The sequence below is a fragment of the Eulemur rufifrons genome, chromosome 4 (assembly GCF_041146395.1).
Source record: "Eulemur rufifrons isolate Redbay chromosome 4, OSU_ERuf_1, whole genome shotgun sequence".
NCBI lineage: Eukaryota > Metazoa > Chordata > Mammalia > Primates > Lemuridae > Eulemur > Eulemur rufifrons.
Genome location: NC_090986.1, coordinates 76927457 through 76953733, shown reverse-complemented (window position 1 = coordinate 76953733; position 26277 = coordinate 76927457). Strand labels below are relative to the sequence as shown.

At 35.1% G+C, this 26277-nt stretch overlaps 2 protein-coding genes across 4 annotated transcripts in view; one reads left to right on the top strand and one right to left on the bottom strand.

Annotated features, from left to right (window-relative positions):
- PAN3 (poly(A) specific ribonuclease subunit PAN3) overlaps positions 1-26277 on the top strand; it is a 131775-nt gene that overhangs the window by 85234 nt on the left and 20264 nt on the right. For both annotated transcript variants that reach the window (XM_069467400.1, XM_069467401.1), the window contains 6 exons: positions 10664-10911; positions 13568-13672; positions 14501-14558; positions 23844-24005; positions 24239-24355; positions 24447-24548. In XM_069467400.1, coding sequence (XP_069323501.1) covers positions 10664-10911; positions 13568-13672; positions 14501-14558; positions 23844-24005; positions 24239-24355; positions 24447-24548 — 792 coding nt within the window. The remainder of the gene's footprint in view (positions 1-10663; positions 10912-13567; positions 13673-14500; positions 14559-23843; positions 24006-24238; positions 24356-24446; positions 24549-26277) is intronic.
- LOC138382781 (protein FAM114A2-like) lies at positions 20870-22749 on the bottom strand. 2 transcript variants are annotated; one of them, XM_069467399.1, is made up of 2 exons: positions 22594-22749; positions 20870-22404 (listed from the first exon to the last, which is right to left on the bottom strand). In XM_069467399.1, the coding sequence occupies exons 1-2, from the start codon at positions 22712-22714 to the stop codon at positions 21227-21229; spliced, it is 1299 nt and encodes a 432-aa protein (XP_069323500.1). In that variant the 5' UTR covers positions 22715-22749; the 3' UTR covers positions 20870-21226. The 2 variants fall into 2 exon arrangements, with proteins under 2 accessions (XP_069323500.1, XP_069323499.1); XM_069467398.1 differs by having other exon boundaries at positions 20870-22749.

Here is a 26277-nt window from a genome sequence, read left to right as displayed (position 1 = left end):
CACATTTTTATTATAGCCATCCTCATGGGTATGAAATGATATATCATTGTGGTTTTGATTGTCACGTCACTAATGACTAAGGATGTTGAGCTTCTTTTCATATGCTTATTGGCCATTTGTATGTCTTCTTTGGAGAAATGTCTATTCAAATTTTTTGCCCAGGTTTTAAAAATAATAATAATTATTATTATTATTAGAGATGAGGCCTTGCTATATTGCCCAGGCTGGAATCAAACTCCTGGGTTCAAGCAATCCTTCTCTCTCAGCCTCCTGAGTAGCTGAGTGAGACTGCAGGTGCATGTCACCATGCTGGCTCTTTGCCCATGTTTTAATTCATTTGGGCTTTTGCTACTGTTGAGTTGTAAAAGTTCTCATTATATTCTGCATACTAGACCTTTTAAAAAATTTGACACATGATAGTTGTACATATTTTTGGGGTACACGTGATATTTTGATAAGTGCATACAATGTATAGGGATCAAATTAAGGTAATTGGGATATCCATTACCTCAAATATTTATCTTTTCTTTATGTTGGGAACATTCCAGTTCTCTTCTAGCTATTCTGAATTATACAATAAATTGTTAACTATAGTCACCATACTGTACTGTCAAACACTAGATCTTATTCCCTTCTAACTGTATTTTTGTATCCATTGACCAATCTCTCTTCAAGCCCCCATGCCCCTAGCCTACCCTACCCTACCCAGGCTCTGATAATCACCAGTCAACTCTCTTATCTCCATGAGATCTACTTTTTTACCTCTTTCATATGAGTGAGAACATGCTGTATTTGTCTCTCTGTGTCTGGCTCATTTCACTTAACATAATGTCCCCCGCCCCCTGCAGTTCCATTCATGTTGCTGCAAATTAAAAGATTTCATTCTTTTTTATGGCTGGATAATGTTCCATTCTGTATATGCACCACATTTTCTTTATCCATTCATCATAGGTGGATACTTAGGTTGATTCTGTGTATTGACTATTGTGAATAGTGCTGCAACATACATGAGAGTCTAGATATCTCTTTGATAAACTGATTTCCGTTCTTTTGGATATATACCCAGTAGTGGGATTGCTGGATCATATGGTAGTTCTATTTTTAGTTTTTTGAGGAACCTCCTTACTGTTTTCCATACTGGCTGTACTAATTTACATTCCCACCAACAGTGTATGAATGTTCCCCTTTCTCTGCATCCTTGCTAGTATCTGTCAATTTTTCTCTTTTTAATAAAAGCCATTTTAACTGGAGTAAGAAGATATCTCATTGTGGTTTTGATTTGCATTTCTCTCATGATTAGTGATGTTGAGCATTTTTTCATATTCCTGTTGGTCATTTGTATGTCTTCTTTTGAGAAAATGTCTATTCAGATTTTTTTTGTTTTTTAGAGACAGGGTCTCACTCTGTCACCCAGGTTGGTGTACAGTGGTGTGATCATAGATCACTGCAGCCTTGAACTCCTAGGCTCAAGCAATCCTCCTGCCTCAGCCTCCTGAGTAGCTGGGACTACAGGTGCATGCCACTACACCCAGATAATTTTTATTTATTTTTTTGTAGAAACAGGATCTCACTATGTTGCCCAGGCTGGTCTCAAACTCCTGGCCTCAAGTAATCCTCCCTAGTGCCCAGCCTATTCAGATCTTTTGCCCCCCCCCCTTTTTTTTTTTTAAAGTTGCCTAGCCTGGAGTGTGGTGGTGCAATTGTAGCTCACTGCAGCCTTGGATGCCTGGCCTCAGGCAATCCTCCTGTCTCAGCCAGCCATCGCTCCCAGCCCTTTTGCCCATTTTAAAAATTAGATTATTTAGGGTTTTTTTTTGCTGTTGGGTTGAGTTCTTTATAAATTCTGGTTTTTGTGGATAGTTTGCATATGTTTTCTCTTGTTCTGTAGATTGTGTCATCACTTTGTTCACTGCAAATTGCTTTCTTTGCTGTGCAGAAGCTTTTTAGTTGAATATAATCCCATTTGTCTACTTCTGCTTTTGTTGCCTGTGAGGCCTTATCCCAAAAAAAATCTTTGTCCAGACCAGTGTTTCCCCAGTGGTTTTTTTTTTTTCCTAATAGTTTCAAGTCTTTGATTTAAGTCTTTAACCTGTTTTGATTTTATTTTTGCATATGGTGAGGGAAGGAGGTCTAGCTTCATTCTTCTGCTTATGTGCTTATGGGTATCCAGTTCTCCCAGCACCACTATTGAGAAGACTGTCTTTTCTTCACTGTGTGTTCTTGCAACCCTTGTCAAAAATGAATTGGCTGTAAATGTGTGTATTTATTTCTGGGTTCTCTGTTCTGTTCCATTGATCTGTGTGTTTTTATCCAGGCACCATGCTGTTTTGGTTACTATGGCTTTGTAGTATAGTTAGAAGTTAGTGTGTTGTCTCTCTAGGTTTGTTCTTTTGCTCAGGATTGCTTTGGCTATTCAGATCTTTTGTGATTTCATACGAATTTTAGGATTGTTTTTTCTGTTTCTGTGAAGAATGTCATTTGTGTTTTGATAGAAATTGTATTGAGGCCGGGCGCGGTGGCTCACGCCTGTAATCCTAGCACTCTGGGAGGCCGAGGTGGGCGGATCGTTTGAGCTCAGGAGTTCGAGACCAGCCTGAGCAAGAGCGAGACCCCATCTCTACTAAAAATAGAAAGAAATTATATGGACAGCTAAAATATATATATAGAAAAAATTAGCCGGGCATGGTGGTGCATGCCTGTAGTCCCAGCTACTCGGGAGGCTGAGACAGGAGGATCGCTTGAGCTCAGGAGTTTGAGGTTGCTGTGAGCTAGGCTGACGCCACGGCACTCACTCTAGCCTGGGCAACAGAGTGAGACTCTGTCTCAAAAAAAAAAAGAAAAAAAAAAGAAAAAAAAAAAAGAAATTGTATTGAATCTGTAGATCACTTTGGAGAGTATTAACATTTTAACAATATTAATTATTCCAATTCATGAGCATGGGCTATCTTTCCATTTTTTTGTACCTCTTCAGTTTCCTTCATAGGTGTTTTATAGTTCTTGTAGAGATCTTTCACTTGTTTGGATAAATTTATTCCCAGGTATTTTATATTTTTTGTGACTATTATTAATGGGATCGCTTTCTTGATTTCTTTGTTATTTGCTGTTGGCATATATAAATGCTACTGATTTTTACATAAATTCATTTATCAGTTTTAACAGTTTTTTGGTAGAGTCTTTATGTGTTTGTAAATGTAATACGTCATCTGAAAACAAGGACAATTTGACTTCATCCTTTCCAGTTATGATGTGCTTTATTTATTACTCTTGCCTAATTGCTCTGACTAGGACTTCCAGTATTATGTTGAATAAAAATGGTGAAAGTGGGCATCCTTTTCTCTTTGTTCTAGATCTTAGAGGAAAGGCTCTGAGTTTTTCCCTATTCGGTAGTTTGTTAGCTGTGGATTTGTCATATATGGCCTTTATTGTTTTCAAATATGTTTCTTCTATGCCCAGTTTGTTGAGAGTTTTATCATAAAGAGATGTTGACTTTTGTTTAATGCTTTTTGAGCATCTATCGAAATGTTCATGCATACTAGAACTTTTTTAAATATATAACGTGCAAATATTTTCTCCCATCCTGTGGGTTGCCTTTTCACTTCCTTAATAGTTCCCAGGGAAATACATCAAGTTTTAAATTTTGATGAGGCCCAATTTAAATATTTTTTCTTTGGTTACTTGTCCTTTAGACATCATATCTTAGAAAACCATTGCTTAACTGAAGGTCAGGAAAGTTTATACCTATGTTTTCTTCTTAGAGTTATGGTTTTATTTTTTACATTTAGGTTTTTGGTCCATTTTGATGTAGTTTTTGTATGTGGTATGTCAACAAAAGTTCCTTGAAATGGAATTTGAAGTAAAGAGACTTTATTCCACTGAATAGTATGCACACTGGGGAGGTGCAGTTTCTGGTGTAAAAGGAAGGAGCAATCCAGAGAAAAAAGGGAAATTTTTTAGCAAAAGTTCCCTCCCACATTCCCAGTCAGGTTTGTTTATGCTAATGAAGGATTGAGACCTGTTTAGTTCTGGTTGGTCAATACACCTGAGCCACTGGTTGGCTGAGGCAGATGAGCTCTGATTGGTTGGCTCAGGTGAACCCTGAAAGTTCTAAAGATAAAAGGTGCGGGTTTTCCGGGAACTCGGAGTATGTATGTGACCCCTAGTAAGGAACACTTGATTCTATTTTAAATTTAGGCCCAGTTACGCACTTGGGGTCCATCTTGAAGGATTGGCTCTTTCAGGTTAACATTTGTTCAGAGGTGTGAAGTGGGTATTGAATGTTACATATTATGTTTCTATTTTATGTGGTGGTCACCCCTAGGTTTTTACCATGCATGCTTTAATAAGTATGAAATGATTGAACAGATGGGCAGTAACAACATTAATACAAGTATTTGTAATGACTGAGCCTTTCTGCCCCTTTTCAGTGTTATGTTGGCTAGAATTTTAGTTACACTTTGACTTTAACCTGTCTCAGTCTAATTGTTCTTTTACTGTTAGTGGTTATTCAGATTTACTCATACATTCTTAAATTTCATGTCTTTTGGGGAGGGAATTTCCTTCTTAACTGTAGTTGACTGTTTAATAGTACTTTTGCCAGGGAAACATGAGTGACAAATGCAAAAACATCTTTATTTTTTTCCTCATTTATAGATTGTTTATATATTTAAAGATGACAGTTATCTTTTCTCCTTACTTTGAATATTCCATCATCTGGTGTTGCTGATGCAGTCTCCTGTTAATGTAATTATTTTCTTTTGTTGATTTGTCTCTTTTCTGATAGCTTTTAAGATTTTTCTCTTTGCCTTTGGCATGCTACAATTTCACACAATTGGTCAAAGGGATTTGATTTTATTTATTCCGCTCAGAACTCTTGGTCAGGACTTCTTGAATGGGGATTTATATGGTGAATTAGTTCTTGAAAGTCACACATCTTTTCTCTTCGAATACTGCTTCTCTAATACATTTTGTTTTCTCCTTGATATTTACAAAACCATTCTATGTTTTGTGTGTGTTTGTTTGTTTATTTATTTTGAAACAAGGTCTTGCTCTGTGGCCTGGGCTGGAGTTCAGTGGCATCATCGTAGCCCACTGCAACCTCAAACTCCTGGGCTTAATCCTCCTGTCTCAGTCTCCCAAGTAGCTGGGACTACAGGTGCATGCCACCACACCCAACTAATTTTTTTTTTTTCATTTTTTGTAGAGATGGGGGTCTTGCTGTGTTGCCCAGGCTGGTCTTAAATCCCTGGGCTCAAGCAGTCCTCCCACCTTGGCCTCCCAAAGTGCCAGCATTATAGATGCCAGCCACTGTGCCCAGCCTGGTTTGTGTCTCTTAACCACTCTTTTCCTATTTTCCAAGTTCTAGTTACCTTTCTCAGATCCTAATTTGCTGTTTCTCCCTTTGATTTTGTCTACTTTGCTATTTAACTCAACTCTTAAAGGTTTTTTCCTTTTAAAGAACAAGTGTCTTCTTTGTTTTTAGGATGGTAATTCTCAAGTATATTATGCATGTCGATTCTTATTTTTGAGTTCTTTTAAATGGGGTTATTTTCTGGGGTGGGTTCCTATATGCTTTCGATTTGTGGAAGTGTTCATCAAAGTAGTTCGGTGTTTGCTTCAGCCAGGTGTCTGAAGCGTTTTGCTTGAGCAAATCACATTTTATGTTAATTTCTCATTGGGATTCCTATAACATGAAGCCTCTCATGGGGATTTTCTTTCCTATACCTATGCGTGGGACAGGCATGGGGTTAGAGTTCTGGCTTTACACAGAGGTTTTAGTTCATTTACCACATTTTATTGGCTCAAGGCCATATTACATATGCCTTTGTGGGCATTAGAGACTTCACCTTATAGAGACTGTATCTGACTTAGGTTGTGATTCCCCAAACTTCAGCAACATAATCTCTTAGCTTTAAATTCTGCCTTAGTTTCTTGCTCTTGGCATTTTTGTTGTTGTTCTTTTTTTACCTCACCTATATTTTTAAATTTTGAGTGTCATATTTCTGTGTGTTCATGTCATTGGTGGGGGTTAAGGAGGGGGAAGGGTGTCCATGTTAGTTGCAGTCTCTCATTTTCTAGAAATAGTATTGCCCTAACTAATGAATTCTGTAATTTGTAAATAGAGTCTTTAAAATATCTTATTTCTTTATTTTGTTAATTGTTCTGGTTAGTTTTCCACTGGGCATTCTTGTGTTTTTCTTTACTTTTATTTGAATTGGATACCTTTAAGAAGCATTTTGCAAATGTCCTAAGGCAGTTAATTTATCATTTATGACTTAAATGTGTCAGTTTGCCTATTCACTTAAAAAGTTATAGTGAAATTATTATATATGATGTCACCAGAATAGCATTCGAACAGTAAATGACAATAAAGATATAAAAAAAGAAATACAAAAGTGAAATATTTCTAATTTAGAATTTTTTAAATACAATTTTTTTTATTCTTCTAGATTTTCTGTTATGCTGATTTTCTGTGTGATACTGTATTTGCTTTAGTGTTTTGTTGATTGAGTGCCAGTTAATATCAGAGTGTTATAATAACTACTGGTAGCTTTTTCCCTCCCATATAGAGAAAGAAATTATAAAAGAATATTTATGTGTGAGAGATATGAGATTTCTAATGAAGGAAAACAGACTTCTATTATAATGTATCTGATGTGCATCATTATTAATAGAAAACTGTCAATTTTATTATATTAAGTGGATTCCTGAAACCCTTATAGCAGAAGATTCCTCTGGTTAAACATTAAATAATGTACAGTGGGAGATGTCATTTTTAACTAAGAATTCTGAACTTTGAATCAATTTTCTTTGATTTAAGCAGAATCTGTTTAATTCTAGTTCCTTATTTTTAACTCCATGTTTCTGTATAGTGCGGTTCTACTCTTTCCTGTTGTTTATAACTTGGTTTTGTATGTAGGCCTTAAGAATGGGTATGTTGTGCTTATTGTCTTCATTATTCTAAGTACAGAATACCTCTCTCCAAGCAGATATGTGGGTGTTTTACTCAGTGGGTAGCTGGCACAATGGTGTGCCTTTTGTGATTAGATTTGATTTCTCAGAAATATAGTGGTTAATTTCATTTCTAGCTCCCTATACTATTTAAATATCCTGTTGTTTTTATGGGTGGTGATGCTTACTGTTGTACATGTTTTATTTTGTATTTCTCTCTTCTTGTTTCTTTTCTTCTTTCTGTTTCTTTTTGTTTTCTTTTTTTTAAGAGATGGGGTCTCACTATGTTATCCAGGCTGGAGTGCAGTGGCCATTCACAGGTGTGATCCTAACGCACTCCAGCCTTGAACTCCTGGCCTCCAGTGATCCTCCCAACTACAGGCGCACGCCACCACAGCCAGCTTATATTTTGAATGTATTTAAGTAACTCCAGTCAACCTTAGCTCAGATATAGGAACTCAAATTTCAGTTCTTCTACTTTAGATTGAAATAACTTCACAAAATTAAAAATTCTTAAGAGAAATCTTGATGTTCTATAGTATAAATTCTGCTATCCACAAATTTCCTTCTTAACTGACCTTAGATTGTTTTTGGTAATCTCTTTTCATGTATTCAGCCATAAGGAGAGATTCTAATTTTTGTCTCACTTATATTCCTACTTTGGTATGAGAATCCTTCCCTTCAGCCCATGCACACCTCCCCCTCCCCACATAGCTTAAGTATACTAGAGCTAAGAACTACTATAAAGTATAATAGATCCCCTTTCTATTATTTCCTATAAGACTGAAGAATTGGGCAACTATATAGTATATTGGCTGAGAGCATAGCATTTGGAATCAAATAGACCTGGGTTTGAATCTTGATTCTGTTGTTTAATTAATTTGTCTTTATAGTAATTCTTTTGATCTTTAATTTAGTTTTCTCCTCCTGTGAAATGAACACACTATACCTACCTCACAGAATGGTTGTGAGGATTAAGTATACTGATGCATGTGGAGCCCTTAGATTAGTGCCGGACACATGAAAAGTACTCAAGAATGTAGCTATATTTATTGTGTTGCTTAATGTAAAGATAGTAAACAAATGTACTATTGTTTGATGACTTGGCCAGTTTTACCTTGGAAAGGCTTAGAGACTTGCTTTAAGAAAAACTGTCTAATTACATTTCATTTTAGATAAATGGGAAGTAGTTATCCTTTGAAAATAGTCTAGTAGAATATTCGCTGTATGGATTAACCTGCCATTAAATGTGTAATATATAGAGTTAGATAAAAATGGAGCTCTGGTATAGTTAAAAAAAATAAAAATAAAAATTAGGCTTATTTTAATATAGTAACTTGGCTTTTTCATAAACATTGTTTTTTCAAAAAAGGGAGTTTTTTGTTTTTAACATTTCTTTTAGATATATTTAAGACATACTTGAGGCCAGGTATGGTGACTCATGCCTATAAACCCAGCACTTTGGGAAGTGGAGGCAGAGGCAGGAGGATCCCTTGAGTCCAGAAGTTTGAGACCAGTCTGGGCAACATAGCAAGACCCTATCTGTATTAAAAAATAATAATAATTTAAAAAATTAGCCAAGTGTGGTGTCTCATATCTGTACTACCAGCTACTTGGGAGACTGAGATGGGAGAATCACTTGACCCCTGGAGGTTGAGGTTATAGTGAGCTACCTTAGCACCACTGCACTCCAGCCTGGGCAATAGAGTGAGACCCTGTCTCACCCGCGCCCCCCCCCCCAAAAAAAAAAAGACATACTTGAGAATTTCTGGCCTATTTTAATTTTAATGCAGTAGACATTGTGGGTTTTTTTTTTTTTTTTTGTTGAGACAGAGTCTCACTTTGTTGCCCAGGCTAGAGTGAGTGCCGTGGCGTCAGCTTAGCTCACAGCAACCTCAAACTCCTGGGCTTAAGCGATCCTACTGCCTCAGCCTCCCGAGTAGCTGGGACTACAGGCATGCGCCACTATGCCTGGCTAATTTTTTCTATATAGATTTTTTTAGGTGTCCATATAATGTCTTTCTATTTTTAGTAGAGACGGGGTCTCGCTCAGGCTGGTCTCGAACTCCTGACCTTGAGCAATCCACCCGCCTCGGCCTCCCAGAGTGCTAGGATTACAGGCGTGAGCCACCGCGCCCGGCCGACATTGTGTTATAGCGGTAGGAGTACTAGAGTGGGGATTTAGAGACTTGGGTTTGAGTCCAGCTTTGCTGTTGACTTGCATATATGTTCTTTGTTAAATAACATAGCTGCCTTTATCTAAGTTCTGATGTTTACTGTGATGTTCGTAATCTGACCTACCTACCTACTTAATTGCTCAGAAAATCAGATGAAATAATTATATCCAGGCTCTTTAGAAAGTACAAAGTTCTGTCCAGAGAAAAGATGAGTGTAACTTAAGTTCTCTGCATATTTTTGTTCACCTACATGTTTTTCAGAACATAATATTGGTGTCTAATGAATTATTAGAAATTGCAACATATATCCCTGTTGATCAAAATTCTGTGACCAGAGGCATTTTGGTAACTTTTTTCTTGGCTTGTAAGGTAGTGTCTTACTTCAATAGTGAAGGTTTTTAAGAATTCACCAAAATAGCCAGGGAACAGTTCCTGAATAAGCCTGTTTTTTCAGGAAGTGTAACTGTAGCGCTAGATACCCTTTTCAGTCTGTTCAGAACTGATCACCTCCATTAGGTCTCTGATTAACTCTACCTGGTTTAATTAATTTGCATTTCGTCTACATTTATGCATGTAGGTTGCAGTACATTGGTTTATATTTGAGTGTTTATTTAAGTCATCTTATGTCTTTTACATGAGACTGATCTTGTTTTCTCAGTTAGCTTGGAATCTCCTTGAAGGGTAAAAAGACAATTGGTCTTTCCCTTTATCCACATAGATTCATAACAGAGGGTGCTCTGCATGTCATGGTTTCCTATCGGTTGTGGTTGAGTAAAACGTCCAGTAGAACATTATGGTATCATTTGGCTTACTTTTAAAAAGTACGCATCTGAGGAAATTTCAGTTTATGCCTATTTAAAGACAAAAAGACATCAAAACCGTATACTGCTTGATTAAAAAAAAAGTACAACATTTAAATTTCAACTTAGACTTAATTTTTTTTTTTGTTTTTTTTCAAACAATTTTGTTAATTGTATTTGGCTGAAAGAAATCTAGTAGATATTTATTAATTTGAATTTTTAATACTATAATATTTGGGGGGAATGTGGTATTTGTATTGTTATTAGTCACAGTTTGAAGTGATTCTTAGCAAAAAAAAGGAATTATGCCTTTTATAAAAGTCTTTTTTATATGTCTTTATAAGTCTTTTTTTAAAGACTTTTATAAAAGGCACAATTTTATGAAGAGTCCCAATTCGTTCTGTTATTTCCCACACTTCCATTAAATTAATTTATTAAATTTTTGGTGACTTACCGTTGAAGTTTCTGACGTAAACCTTGGTATGGAGGAGACTATTCTTGCAATAAATTTGCTAATTTATTTGGAAATTGACTATATTTGAAAAAAGAAACTTCTTTACGTTTGCTTTAATCAGAGCCTTTTGTAAAACAAGACAAAATTATGTCATTTATCTTTGCTCTTAAAATTTGTTAAAGATGACGTTTCTTCCAAATGAATGTTTGCATTTTAATTTTCCATATTTTTTTCTGTAAAACCAATTAGTGCTCTATTAAGAAACTTTTTTACATCTTCTTCAGGAATGTCATTGTCTGCTGGATCTTCCCCTCTTCATTCCCCCAAGATTACGCCGCATACTTCTCCTGCTCCCAGAAGAAGAAGTCACACTCCAAATCCAGCAAGTTACATGGTGCCTTCTAGTGCCTCTACATCTGTTAATAATCCTGTTTCTCAGACTCCATCTTCTGGTCAGGTGATCCAAAAGGAAACTGTCGGTGGGACGACTTACTTCTATACAGACACAACTCCAGCACCCTTGACTGGGATGGTATGTCTACATTAAAGAGGAAATTATAGTCTTATAATGAGTCCTTCTTATTAAAGAGGAGGTTTTTCCCCTTTTGCATCTTTTTATTGTGATGTGAAAAAGTATCTGATTTTCTAAGTTAGATAAGAATTCTAGTCTCCTCTTCATATCTCTTCAAATAAATCTAGTTCTGCCATACAAATAACTCTAGTTTTGGACAAATCTGGTTTTAATCAGAAATTATTATAATTTATATCTAGGCTCTATATTAGTACTTTATGGCATATTTTCCGATGGAGTTACCTAGTACTTGTGCCAGCTACAGTTGATATTCACTGATATTTGTTTATAGATACAGGTAGTTTTACCTCTAGTAAGAAATTAGAGAAAGTAGATGGTATCATATCAGTAGTTATTGAAAGCAGACTGATGATAAACTCATGCCTCAGATACAGCGATGATTTAACAGCTAGATCTCTGGGTGGTAGAGTGACACATAGTGATAAGGGGCCTGTGATATGGGTCTTGCTAAGGAGGGAGAAGATTGAGACCAAAGGGAGCCATGACTGGGGATGAGGAGTCAGCTACCAAAGGACTAGTGAAGAAGAGAAAGAAGAATTGTGAAACAAATGGGAAGGCGTAGACCCAGACAAAACAGAAATACAAAGACCAAGAGAGGAGGAACATGCCCAGGAGGAAAGATCTCTTCTCAGAATGAATTAGTGATGTCCTGAGAGAGAGAAGGGACAGGAGCCAGGAAGAGGGAAAGGGCAGGGTGTTGGGGGCTGGAAGGGGTGGAAGGACAGGGAAGTATTGTCATGTTACATAAATTATACCTTTTTAGCTTCATTATTTTGTCCATATTAAAAAATCATTTTATTTACTCTAGGAAAATGAGTAGTAGATGAAGAGCTCGTGAGTGAGAAATCCAGATTTCATTAAAATATGGAAGCTGATCTAAACTGTAGACATTCGACTATCATAGACAGTAGGCTTACATGGAAAGTTATTTGAATTTCAGCAGGCAGATTTTGATCCCCCAAGTTTGGTTAACAGCTTATTTTGATTAAATTTAATATTTTAGTAAAAGGTGATTTGAGTGAAAAGAGAACAGATTTCTTTCTTTCCTTTCTTTTGAAATATTTACAGACCTGGTTCTATCATTGTTTTGGGACTCCTGCATGTTGGTACTTATGAGACTGTTTATCCAATTGTAAAGTGAAGACAGTAATACCTGATAACCCTATGAGAAGTAAATGTGAAAACATTTATAGGAGTACTTGTAAATCATGTAAACTACTTAAAAAAATAATAAAAGAGCTAATAGTTTTGTGGTTTTGTTTTTTTTTTAAATCAGAGATCTTTCAAAAGTTGACAGAACAGCTTTTCAAACAGGTCAAGTAATTGAGGGAGGTAGGTAGAGCAGAGATTTCCCTTGGTTCTTTCAAGTAAGGATCCCTCAGTATTTTCCACCCCTCCACCTTTTGGTTTATTATATTTTATGTTCATTTACATTTTATTGTATTTTATCACGTTTTTAGAAAGAAGAAATTTAGTTTAGTGACTATAGAAGTTCTTTTGTCAAAAAACTATCCCAGCTATTTTTATAGAGATTAATATGGCACATTTTTATGATGTTTTTACCCCTCAAACCATTCTTTAAAAATATGCTCATGGCAAACCTGAGGTAGTTAAGCCAGTTTATGCTGTGTGATGTAGGGAAAAGTAAAGCAAGACAAAGAAGGTTATTATTCTCCCTGTAGATACAGGTTAAAAGAAACCTTAAAGTATTTCAAAACTACCTCCTAGTTGAGATCCAGAGCAGAATAATCTGTGGGCAACAGCAGTTAGCTGAATTCATTCTTAAAAATAGAAAAAAAAAGTTTATTTTTAAAATGAAACAATAAAAAAAACAAAAGATATTTTAAAACATGCTTTGATTTTGTATTGGAAGGTACATGTATTGTTACATCCTTCTATTCAGTAAACTGCTGACCTAGAATAAGTTGGTCCTCCTCACTGTGGCAGTTTGAAGTGTTTACAGGTGTGTTAGCACTTTGTTTAGGTTGACTACAAAAAGCCTAGAAAGGGGGCAATTTTGGGGGTGACAAGGGCAGTGTTAGTTTGTTAACTTTATTATCTTACTGTACCCAAACACCTTTAATTTCTTTCTTTCATTCGTTTCTTTCTTTCTTTCTTTTTTCTTTCAGTTGCTTTCAAAAAATACCTATAAACTGTTTGTACAGTCATCACTCAGGGGGATTGGTTCCAGGACCCCCCTCAGATACAAAAATCCACAGATGCTCAAGTCCCTGATATAAAATGGCATAGTATTTGCAGAGATACGGAGGGCTGACTGTGTAACATTTCTTCCAACGAGCTACGTTTGCCTTCTCATTGGAGCTTAAATTTTACTATATTTGAAGAAATGTTTCCTTTCTCATTAATTTTGAAAAATTGATTATTGAAATATAAGATTTTTTAAAAAATGAATTCAGAAAATATTCTGGTAACAGCTTTTCTCTGAGGTTAATTCTAATGAAGCTATTGTTTAAAGATGAAAAATGTTTTAAAATTTATCATTATCATGTATAGGTTAAAATGTTATCTAAACGGTGATAAAGCTTATTAATTGAGAAAAATTAGCAATTACATTTTCCCCTTCCTACCTTTTCAGGTATTTCCAAACTATCATATTTATCCTCCAACTGCACCTCATGTTGCTTACATGCAACCAAAAGCAAATGCACCTTCCTTCTTCATGGCTGATGAGCTCCGACAGGTATGCTTTCAGAATTCATAGTGGAAATACTTAATTTCTACTGTGCTTTATCAGAGAGCCGGGGAAAGAAGAGAGCTCTATTCAGATCATATTATTTAATCAAATATGCTGTACTAAAGCAGGCAGAATTTAGAATGTGTAAGTTTTAATTGGTATATTTAAGGAAGTCTATTTTTAAAGAAAATTTCAAGTAATTATGTGTTAGGATATAAAACATAAAATAGCCACTTAAATGGGCCACATTTTTATAGTTCATATTCTTTGTATTGAAAGGGCTCTTTGAAGTATATAAATAATTTAAATGATTTCTATCCTTCAAACAACTTTTTGGTGATAGACATAGGTTGGGAATAGGTAATTTGGCTCAGAAATGAATTTCATTTTAAGAGAGCTCAATGTTTTTAAAATGTAAGTTTTATAAAAATTAGTTTTTTGTTTGTCTTATTTTTTGGTAAATGGCTAGGTGTTGATATGTAGGATTTCATTTTATACTCAGAATATGGGAAATAGTTTTCTTTCACAGAAGTAATTCTACCAGTATAATGTTTATAGAATTAATTTTGACCAGCTTACAAGTAAACCTTAAATTTTCAGCCACATAGTCATATGCTTTGGGTTATAGCACAGCTACTTAAACCCAACCTTACATATAGGCAGGTCTATCTAGGACTGGGATTTAGACATTTTACCTTCTTTAGAAGTGTTATTTCATAATATCAATATTAAAAAGCACATATGCCAGGAATATTAATACTTATTTAGTTATAATAGGAAATATGGATTTCAGAATCTGTGTTTAGATATAAAATACTTATTTCCTTTTCTTAGGAGCTGATCAACAGACATTTAATAACAATGGCTCAAATTGATCAAGCAGATATGCCAGGTAAAATACAAGTCGATTCATCTTTCCTTTTACAGTCTATTATAATTCTTAATTTATCCCTCACAAACATCCTGTGACATAGTGTCATCTCCATTTTACATATGAGGAAAACTGAAGTTGACAGGCTAAGTCACTTGCCTTTAGGAACAGTGGCTAGCAAATAGCTGGCTGGGTCAGGATTTAAACCAGGGTTTTCTCACTGTACCACAATATTTCTCAGACTATTAAAATCTCTTTCCCTAGCTTACTCTGTGTAAATTAAATATAATATAATTTAGTAAAACATTATAAATAATACAGTAGGAATGCGTTTGCCATAGAGATAATATTAAAACACTTGGTTGTAATCCAGGGTTCAGCCTAGTAGTCCAGTATGTGTTATCGTGATTGCCAAAGAAGTAAAAAGAATATGTCTGGCTGTTTTATCTTCAGATTGATCTTTACGGTTTAGATGGGCTGGGGACTTACCTATCATAACCTTTGAAATATTCAGGTTGGAATTTTTCTTAATTATTTAACTTTGTAGTTGAGGCCTAAGCGAGGGCAAAAATTTTAAAAGATTGGAGGCATAAAGATTGGAAAGGAGAAAATAAACCTGTCATCTATAAATCATATGACTGTAGGTTAGGCATTATTTGAAATAAGAGTTTCGAAAATAGCTGGATATAAAATTAATACATCAGTTGCATTTCTATAGACCAGTACCCAGTTAACTTCAAAATATAAGTTAAAGAAAATGCTTTTGAAAATGGTTTTGCAATGTCAGTACCTAGGAATACATACAACAAATGATGTGTAAGATCTCAACAGGGAAGATTTATTAAGTGGTATTAAATAAGATAAATAAATAGAGTGAAATACTATAGTCATGATATAATGGAAGATACAATGAGTAAGGTGACAGTTTTTTTAAATTGCCCTATGGATTTATTATAATTCCAGTCTAATCATATTAGAATTTTCATAAAAGCATTTGTCATAGAATATGATAAAATTTACCAAAGACTAAAGGGCCAAGACTATCCAAGGCACTTTGAAGGATATGATTAGAGTTCATGTTTTTATGAAGAATCTGTATGTTTATTGGGGAAGGAGAGGCTTGGTTTGAGTGTGTAGTAACTAAACAATGTGGTAATGGCACAGGGTTAGACAAACTAATGAAACAGGCTAAAGAGAGCCCAGACCCATTCTGTGATAAAGGCGGCAAGGCGGTGGGGAAAGAAAGACATTAGAAAAATGGTTTTCTATATGGAGAAGATAAAATTGGATCATTATCTCAAGCCACATTAAAAAATCAACTCCAAATAGATTAAGAAGTTACATGTCTGAGACAAAACTTTAAAACTCTTACTATACGATATAAATGAATGGGTTTAACATTTTTAGTAAGGAAAGATTTCCTATACAGGACATAAAGCTTGTTGTCTCTAAAAGAAAATACTCTAAAAGAAAATTTAAAATAGTTTTAAATTTTACAAAATTAAAATTTAAAACTATCTAAAGATACCTACAGTTTAAAAAAAAACAAAACAAAAAACTTGGAAGGATATATTTGCAGTGTACACAACTGAGTATAAAAAACTCTTACATATCAGTAAGAGCACAAACAACTCAATAGAAAACAGACCAAAAGATCGGAATAAGCATTTTATGGAAGAAGAAACTCATTTGTTGAATAAATACATGAAGAGATGTTGAACATCACTGATTAGGGAAATACAAGTAAGATTATTTTGAAGTCTGACCGTGTAAAAATTAAAAAAGTGTTAGGGGCTGTGCACCGTGGCTCACGCCTGTAATCCCATCAATGCGGGATGATCATCTGAGGCCAGGAATTTGAGACCAGCCTGGGCAACATAGTGTAGAACTCAACTCTAAAAAAATAAGAGAAAATTAGCCGTGTGTGCTCACCTGTAGTCCCAGCCATTCATGAGGCTGGGGCAGGAGGAGTTTGAAGCTGCAGTGAGCTATGATCACACCATTGCACTTGAACCTGAATGACAGAATGAGACCCCATCTCAGAAATTACAAATATATGCAACTATTATGTACCCATAATAATTTGAAAAAAAATTTTTTTTTAAATGTTAGTATCTAGATCCACAGGTCTTGTGTATATTGGTGGGGATAGTATAAATTGGTGAACCTGTAACCACTTTGGAAAACTCCTTAAGTTGAATGTCTGTATACCGTCTTATCTAGCAGTTCTGCTCCTAGATAGAGGCAACTCTTGTATATTATCAATTGGAAAACATACAAGATATTCCTAAAACAGTGTTCAGAGCAGCAGGAACCTTAAGCAATCCAAATGCCCATTTGAAGGATAGTGCATGAATTGTGATATTGTCAGACAGGGGAATGTTACAGCAGTTTAAATGAAGAAAGTATACTGCCATACAACAATGCAGAAAAATCTTAGTAATATAATAAGTAAAAAAGTGAGTTACAAGAGACTACATACAATACCTTTTTATAAACTAAAAATTATATGTATTATTTATGTATGTATATATGCATATACTCATACATATACCTACATACATAATACACTTTTGAGGAATACATGTAGACGTAATAAAACTATATAAAAAGGAATGGAAGGGAGCAAGAAGGCAGGCAGAGTTTTGTAGAGAGGACCATATGGTTAGATGTAGGTTATGGTAAAGGTCTGAGCTTTTTGTTTTAGGTGCTGAGTTTGCAGGTACTTATTACATTATTAAGAATAATTAAATAAAAGCAGGTCATGCATAGACATGGACTAATTGATTTGAGTGTCACAACCTAAAGGTTATGATTAATCTAATCCTGTGCACTGGGATTCAAACATGGTTTAATTAAATGGTTCTTTTTGTCATTTCTCTAACTCTGATCTTTTTAATTTCTCATGTTGACTGTTTTATTAACTTTCAAGTCTCATATTGACTCTTATTAATCTTTGATCTTGTTATCTTCATTCTTTTCATTTTATATTTCATACTTTATACTTTCATCAAATTAGTACTTCTCAACTCTGAAGTCATAATCTGTTTCCCATAGATCAGTGGGGCTCAACCAGGAATGATTTTACGCACTTCAGGGGGCTTTGCCAATGTCTGAAACATTATTGGTTGTCATCACTAGAAGCAGGATGCTACTGGCATCTAGTGGATAGAGGCCACGGCTGCTTCCAAACATCCTACAATGTACAGTACTACAGTCATTGACAGCAAAGAATTATCCAGTCTAAGATATCAGTAGTGTTGAGGTTGAGAAACTCTGCTGCAGATTTACTACAGTGAATCGTAGATATCAGTGTTTATTATCCAGCCTATCGTTGTGATGTTCTTTAAGGGGAAATAAATAGGGGAAAGAAACTAAAATTTCCTTTTATCATTGTTTTTAATACTGTCTGGTGGAACCTGGCCCCAGACTAAAAATTGAATGCACCTCTGTGAGATGTAATCTTCCAAGTTGATTTTCTTCTTGGCTTTTACCTCTAGGGTACCATTATAGTAATCCTTTCAGTAGCTAACAGTGATGGGGACACCCCATGCCCTTTATTCATGCTTAATTATGTGCATTTATTAAATTGAACAGAAAACAACAGAACAACAATGAATATTCTTGTCTAATAGTGGAAACATTAGGTTTTTAAGGTTAATATTAAGCCATATATGATTACTTCAGGGTAGACTGAGAAATGTAGTTGTTAAAAGATGATTTTTTAGAAAAAGATAAAATCATGACATATAGATATAAAAATGAGTTTGTGCCAAATTTTATTTAACTCATGAGGGGAGCCAGTAACATATTATAGACATGTTATAGATCAGAAGTATTGAAATAAATGTGCAAACTAGTGTTTCCACAGGGAAGGAAGGAAGTTGATTAAACCTCTACTGGACAGGACAGAATATTCATGTCTAGAGAAGGATTATTTTGTAGTATTATCAGTTACCTGTGGTTGTAAAATATCTTCCATATAGTCAGAATCCAACACCTGAGGGTATTTAGGTAATGGATAATTTGTGCTACTGAAGCACAAATTTTTTCCTACAAACTGTAAAATTCATCATGACTTGCTTGAAAGTGGTCACAGGATAAAGGAGTTAAAAGCATAGGATTTTTAGTTGATTATGTCCCTTACTCAGTTTCTTTGTCACACTGGTGATTTGAATACCACTGTTTGGCATACTAAATTTCAAGTCCTTAGCATGGCATTTACATTTCCCTGTGATCTAATCCCAGTGTACCTCTTTTAGCTTTATCTCTGCTATGGGCCTCCTATGTGGTATACCCTATGCTCTTACCACATGATTTCTGGCCATTCTTGAATGCATTGTACACATGCAGGCCTTGGTTGTAGTTATTGTTCTGTTTACTCCCTTAACACAAAGTACCCTTTTCATTTGTTTTAGCCCATTGAGAGCAGTCTTATTCTTCATTTTCTAGTAAAAAATGTCAATTCTTTTATGAGATCTTTCCTAATACCCTTGGGAATCGCTCCAGTCTATGTATTTCCATAGCGTAGTGGTTCTCAAAGTGTGGTCTCTTGACCAGTGGCCTCATTTTCATTATCGTTTATCAACTTAGAATTGTAAATTCTTGGACCCCACTTCAGACCTACTGTTTCAAAAACTCTGGGGATGGGGTGCAAAAACCTGCTTTAACAAGCCTCTAGGTGTTTCTGATGGGTGTGAAAGTTTATGAACCAGTGCCATGGTGACTTGTACTTTTTTAGACGTGATCAGGAGCCTTCAGGGCGGCGCGGCCTTAGACTACTTGTACTTTTTTAATAGCTGTTTTGCCTTATTGTATTATGATTTGTATAAATCTATGTTCTTTATTTTTCTCTAAAAGAGCTCATGTTTGATTAATGTGTTCACTAGTGCATAGTAGGTGCTCAGTACGTTTTTACTAATTTGAAATTAATTACTTCCTGTATTAAGTACTCCTTAATGAAATAGCTAGGAAACAAAATTTATCATCTGGTTTCTTTGTGGAAATTATACTGATTATTCAAATAAAAGTAGTAAATGGGCAAAAGTGACAGTTACAGCTATATTCATTTGTATGTGTACTCCCTTATATTGCCTTTATTTTATTACTTTATTATATTTTGTAAGAGGCGGGTTCTCTTTATGTTGCCCAGGCTGGATTTGAACTCCTGAGCTCAAGTGATCCTCCTGCCTCAGCCTTTTGACTAGCTGGAACCAGTGCACCCGGCTCTCTGCTACCTTTATTTCAATGGAACTTGCCACTTGACCTGGATTTGATAGTGAAAGTGACATTGAATCAATCCATGTTTATTTTGCACTATGGCCAAAATGTCATCTAGGGAGTAAAAGCATAAGACTATAGGGTCAAAGAACCCTGGGTTTGTGTTCCAGCTCACTCTCTACGCCATGTAATCCTTATTTTCCTTTTATGAAATTAGGGAATCCTACCATATAGGATTGCTGAGAGATAATGAGTATAAAGTATTTGACAAAGGAGGGATCATTTTGAACCTGTCTTCTGGCATTAATGAGAGTTTTCTTAATAGGATTTCACCTGTACTTCTCACCAAAGGTCAAAAATTATCACCTGTGGGGTTTTTGGGTTTTTTTTTTTTTTTTTTTGTAGGTTTTTAAAAAAGATTTAATGCTATATTTTAAAAATAGTGCTAAACATGTTTATTATAAAATGTTTGGCAAATACAGAGTAGTGTAAAGAAAAGAATAAAAATCCTCTACTGAAAAGTTCGCATTGTTAAAGTTGGCTATATTCCTTGCTCGTTGGTTTTCTATGCATATATTATCCTACATGTTCAGTTATCTTCTGTTCACTTAAAATATCATGAACATTCCTAAGTTATTCAAGACATTTAACAGAGTGGCAAGATAGATTCATATTATGTTGGAAAACATAATTAATCTTATTTGAAGTATTGAAAAACAACTTGTCTTTTTGGATTATAAAATTGGTAACACGTTTGCTCTAAAAATAGGGAGCAGTAAAGAATGGAAAATAAATTGCTCATACTCTGTAGAGAAACCAACCACTGAATACATTTTAGTGTGTAACTTTCTTGTTTTATATGAAATAGCAAATTTGGATTCAAGATATATAGCTTTTGGAGCCTAACAGTGTATCATGAGCAAATCTCTATGCATTATATATTCTTTTTTTTTTTTTTCAGTTTTATTAAAGCCATAAATTTTATTCTAGAAAGAAGAAAGCACATGGCATTAATAGACCAAGCATGAGCATGTCATGAATTCTAGAATAATAAAGTTGCTTCTCTTGTTTAACATCCAGTTATATCCACGGGCTATGAATTATATGCATGACAAAACTGTTAGTGTTTTGCAACATTTCAAGGAAAGACCAACATTTTTGCCTGAGTGTCCCACTAATCTTTATCTAGAACTATTATTCTTGGACTTTCTATAAAAGTTTCTTTTCCAATAATTTATTAATTATAACAACTGGGAAGAATAGTGTGAGGACCTGAATACTACAACCAAGCAGTGAAGGCAACAAACCGCCTCTTTAATCCTGCTCTCCTGTCTGAAATTTATATACTGAAATAACTCTACTCCTTTATTTCTGTAGGAGTACTCAGAAAAAAGTAGTATTTCTTGGCTATCACAAGTCCCAAGTGGAATTTTCTCTGTTCTTCATTGTTCTCACAAAGGCTTCTGGCTCTACAGCTCATGTCTGAGTGATTCAGTCTTGTTCTCAATGAGAGAGATTTCTAGCACAGGTAAGAGTAGCTGAAAGGCATCCTGGATGTAGGAGGCACTGTTTGATGCCTCTAGAAATACTGCAGTGATTAATGGGTTAAGGACATCTGCCTTTTCTTTGACCCCAGCAGTTATTAGGCAGGTGGTGAACTCTTTAGACAGAGAGGACAACTCTTTACACAACACAACTGTCATCTGGGAAAGAGTTCGGCTCCTTTCTATGGCTGTCACTTCCTGCTTCCTGCCATGTAGAACCAATGCCGCTGTTTTGTGGAACAATTCAATTGAGCAGGCAGTCAGTTCTGCTAGGCTCCGGATTGCAAATGCATGGATATCCTCTATTGAATTTTTATTGACTTGCTCATTATTTTCTGCTTCCAACTGTTTTTCTTCTTCTTCTTTCTCTGCCAATGGCTTGGTCAGAGATGTCCTAATCCATTCGTGGGCAGTATTTCTTGCCTTGGCAAGTTTCTCTGGTTTGGAGGAGACGTGCAGCTGGGAAAACAGCTCTGTTACCTCTTTGGTAAAATCTTCATCCCCTTTTTTCTCTTCTTCCTCTTCTTCACAAAACTCTGCTAGGGAAAATGCTTCTTTTAGTTGCTGTAATTCAAGTTTTAGAGTCTCTAATTCTTCTCCACTCAGAGAATTAAGGATAGATTTCACCTTTATTTCACTTTCTCGGGAAAGCATCTCCAGACCTTCTAGATGTGAAAGGCCTTGAAATTCATCAAAGAGTAGTCCATAATGAGTTTTCTTTTCTGTTTCCATGGTAACCTCATTGGAGGTCCGTAACTCTTCTTTCTCCTTCGCCTCTCGTAAAACCTGAGACAGTGTAGAATTCCGGTTCATCAGACCCTTTGTTCTTTTAAATCCAGGATCCCCTTCTGCTATTACATCCATTGTCTTTTTCCCAATGAACTCTAGGGCATCCAAACCCCCACTGATAACACTTTTTCCTGTACTCTGAACTGCAGTAGAGATGGTCGAGAATACACCAAATGGCCCAGCCACGGGGGAGGAGTTTTCATTCTCTTTGGCATTTATCTCATCTGCTGCATACTTTTCAGTAGAAATTTCACTGGGACTAGGGATTCCAAGGGAAGTCTCTGCCTTCTCGATGACAGTTGAAATACCTTGCCCTACTGTGGCTACTGTAGCTGAGGCTGAGGACAGTAAGGACTTGCCCCAACTGCCCCAATAGCCCCATCCGGTCTGGGGTACATCTTTGGAAATAGTCTCCTGAACAGGGGGAACTTCTGAAGGCTCCAGATCACTGGAAGGTTTGGCCTCTTGTCTTTTCCGAGTGGAAGCTACAGGTTCTGATTTACTCTCTGGCTTGGCATTTTGGTCAACAGACTCAGAATTCTTGGCTGGCTCACAGTTTCCATCTTCAAGGATGGGGACTGCTTCAGTTAGCACCGGAGTCTCAGAATCATCTTTATCCGACATGATTAGAACATTGCCTAGCAGGCCGCCACCCTCACCACAGCCACCGCCGCCGACTCGCCCCATTATATATTCTTAAACACAATTTTTCTTTCTATGTGGAGCATGGAAGTTGCTTTTTTTTTTAATGTTTTGCTAGAGATTAAAATAATATTCCAATGAATGGCTGTTCTAATACCTATGTATAACCAGTTTCATATTCTTATGCTTTTATGTTACTGATATTTTCACTATTACTCACCTGGAGTGAGCATTGCTATCAGCTGTCCATCTCTCAATTATTTGGGGGAGATAATTTCCTTGAGTTGTTCATAATGAGCAAAAGATTGATTTTTTAAGAGTTTTGATACAGATTGCCACATCTATAGGAACATACATTGATATACACATAAACATATACATACATGTACATACTAAATGTGATTTGTTTTGAATTTCTACTTTAAAAAGCAAGAATTTATGTGTTAAATACCATTGTCTGAATATATTTTGTACAAAATAAAATGTTTAATTTTATTAACTGCCATGTGAGTTGTATTTAACTCAGGCTAGTTTTGAGCCTGAGGCTTCATGAAGCAAAACCCTGCAGTTGGTTCATGAAAATCTTGCTTGTTGATGTTCTTATTGTTACAATTAATATTGGCAATTCTAAAAACGTGGATTGGGTTGCACATAACTCACGCAGAGAAAACAATAAAAAATAACAAATTAGGAAGGATCCTTTTGTTTTAATAAAACACTGTGGCCCCAGGGAAAAATTTTTTTTTCTAGCATGACAGTCAATGTGTTAAAGAAGCAAAATTTATCTTGATTTTTACTCAGCATCAGAATCAGACATGTTTAGTACCTAAGCAATAACCCAGATTATTTCTGATAATAGTTTAAGAAACAAACTTATATTGTGCTATAAAAGATAGGAAATATTTTTGAATGGATGAACTTTAGTTATGCCTATTTATATTGATAGTGAAGCCATAGTTTTATAGAATTGTTATAAACATCGACACTATCCTATAATACAAAAATATGTTATAATACATGATTGTTTATAGTAGATTTGATTTCTTTTGTGTTACTGTGAGAGATTTATGAATGTCTATACTTAAAGTTGTCTTCTTACAAATTACCTTAGCAGTTCCTGCAGAAGTTGACAGCTATCATAGCCTATTCCCTTTAGAACCACTGCCACCCCCCAACCGGATACAGAAATCAAGTAATTTTGGGTACATTACATCTTGCTACAAAGCTGTAAATAGCAAAGATGATCTACCATATTGCCTTCGGAGGATACATGGTAAGGAAATAAATTATGATCTTTTATAATAATATTTGTGCTGAGATTATTCAAACCTTGAATAAATTGATTTATTTAACATATGAATTTAAAGGACAATAAATAAATGTATTGTTTTCTTTTGGAAATTAGTACCTCATAAGCAATGTATAAATATAGTGTTTTCTTATTTCTGATGGAATATGATAGATGTCATTTACAGTTTACTGTAATAGAAAAGTTTTCCTTTTCAGGTTTTCGTCTTGTTAATACAAAGTGCATGGTGTTGGTCGATATGTGGAAAAAAATTCAACACTCAAATATTGTCACTTTGCGTGAAGTATTTACCACTAAGGCATTTGCCGAGCCTTGTGAGTAGTAACTTACAATTTGTCTTTCTGCTGGTGAGCTTCATTATTTGAAGCCAGATTTCAGTAATGAGTGTTTGTGTTTTATTTTCAGCTCTTGTGTTTGCATATGATTTCCATGCTGGAGGAGAAACCATGATGAACAGACACTTTAATGACCCTAATGCTGATGCCTATTTCACAAAGAGAAAGTGGGGTAGGAAAAAGATGCAAGCAAACTTTGTTTTGGCAAATGCTTTTGCTCAGTGGAACGATAGTTTTGTGTTGTAAAATACATATAAATTTATTCCTGTAATCACTCAGCTTAAAAACCCTATTACATTTTTAAAAGAAATATCTCAAAGAAATGGAGTTGATCTGCAAGAAAGTTAGGAGATAATGGATTTTGTGGATTTACTGAGATGAGTTGTGGAAGACTCATATAAATATCTGGCGTTTGAAATAACAGAATATGTTAAAATTTTTTTTCCTCTGAATATGATTTTGTTTTAAAAATGCACTTTCTGAATAAAGATGATTGGTTCGTTCATTCTTTCTCTCTCTCTTTCTTTCTTTCTTTCTTTCTTTCTCTCTTTTTCTTTCCTCCCTCTGTCACCGCTGGTAGAGTGCAGTTGTGTCATCATAGTTCACTGTAACCTCAAACTCCTGGGCTCAAGCGCTCCTCTTGTCTCAGCCTCTGGAGTAGCTGGGACTGTAGGTATACCCCATGACCCCTGGCTAATTTTTCTATTTTTAGTAGAAACAGGGTCTTGCTCTTGTTCAGGCTGGTTTCCAACTCCTGAGCTCAAGCAGTCCTCCTACCTCAGCCTCTGAGAGTGCTAGGATTACAGGCGTGAGCCACCACATCCAGCCTATTTGGAAAATTTAATAAATTTAAAAGAAAAATCCTTATGGCTTCACTGGCAAAGTATAAGCATTATGAATCTTTTGATACATTTCTTTCTAGTCTTGTTTTGTTTTTGTCTCCCTTTGCATTGCTTTATCATTTTACATCATTGTATCTTTCATTTATTATAAGTATTTTCGCCTAGTTTTTATATTCTCTGAATATAATTTAGTGATTCCCACTGTGACTATGTATCATCGTTTATGTAATTATTTCCCTAAACAAATGCTTTTGTTTAAAGGTAGGATTCCATGTTACTTATGGAATCAGTCTTCAAAATAGATTTTCAAGTAACTTTAATATGGTATATTTTCTCCTTTTTTTGTTTTTTGCCCCTTTCTGATATTTACTTAAAGAATCATTTTATCATTCAACGTTTTCAAAGAACTACAGTATTTTAATTATATTCTAACAAATGTTTATTAAAGAGTAAATGATTTCTGAGAAAAAGTAAATCCATTTTGAGATGTCTATTAGTTTATATATATACATATATATATATATATACATATATATATATATGTATATATGGGTAAGGTCTCATTTTCTGGTTTCGGGGTCAAGAAAGAAGCATCACATTCTTTCCTATGGTTTTTAATCTTAAGATTTTCTTGAATATATAACTAATAGAAATTAATGGAGGGGGATGAAAGATTTGAGTCCACATTAAAGTATTTTTTAGATTGCAGCTCTTTTAAAGAATCTAATTATAGATAAAAAAATATATTACTTCTGTTTGCTTGTAACTTTGCTTTCTGCCTTCTGACAGTTGAAAAAAGAAAGCTGTGGTTACATGGCTGTCCCACATTAAAAATCTGGTCATGTAGTGTGGTCTTTTTTTTCCTTTTGCAATGTCATCTGTAGACACATACATAATTTTGTTGAAGGGGATGTGGTAGAACTTTTCCTATATATGAATAGAGGTTGTTGTTCAAGTTTATTTTAGTAATAACACCTGTGAAATGACTGTTGGCTTTAATTTATAGCTGGGTTTCTCAACCTCAGCACTGTTGACATTTTGGGCTGTATAATTATTTTG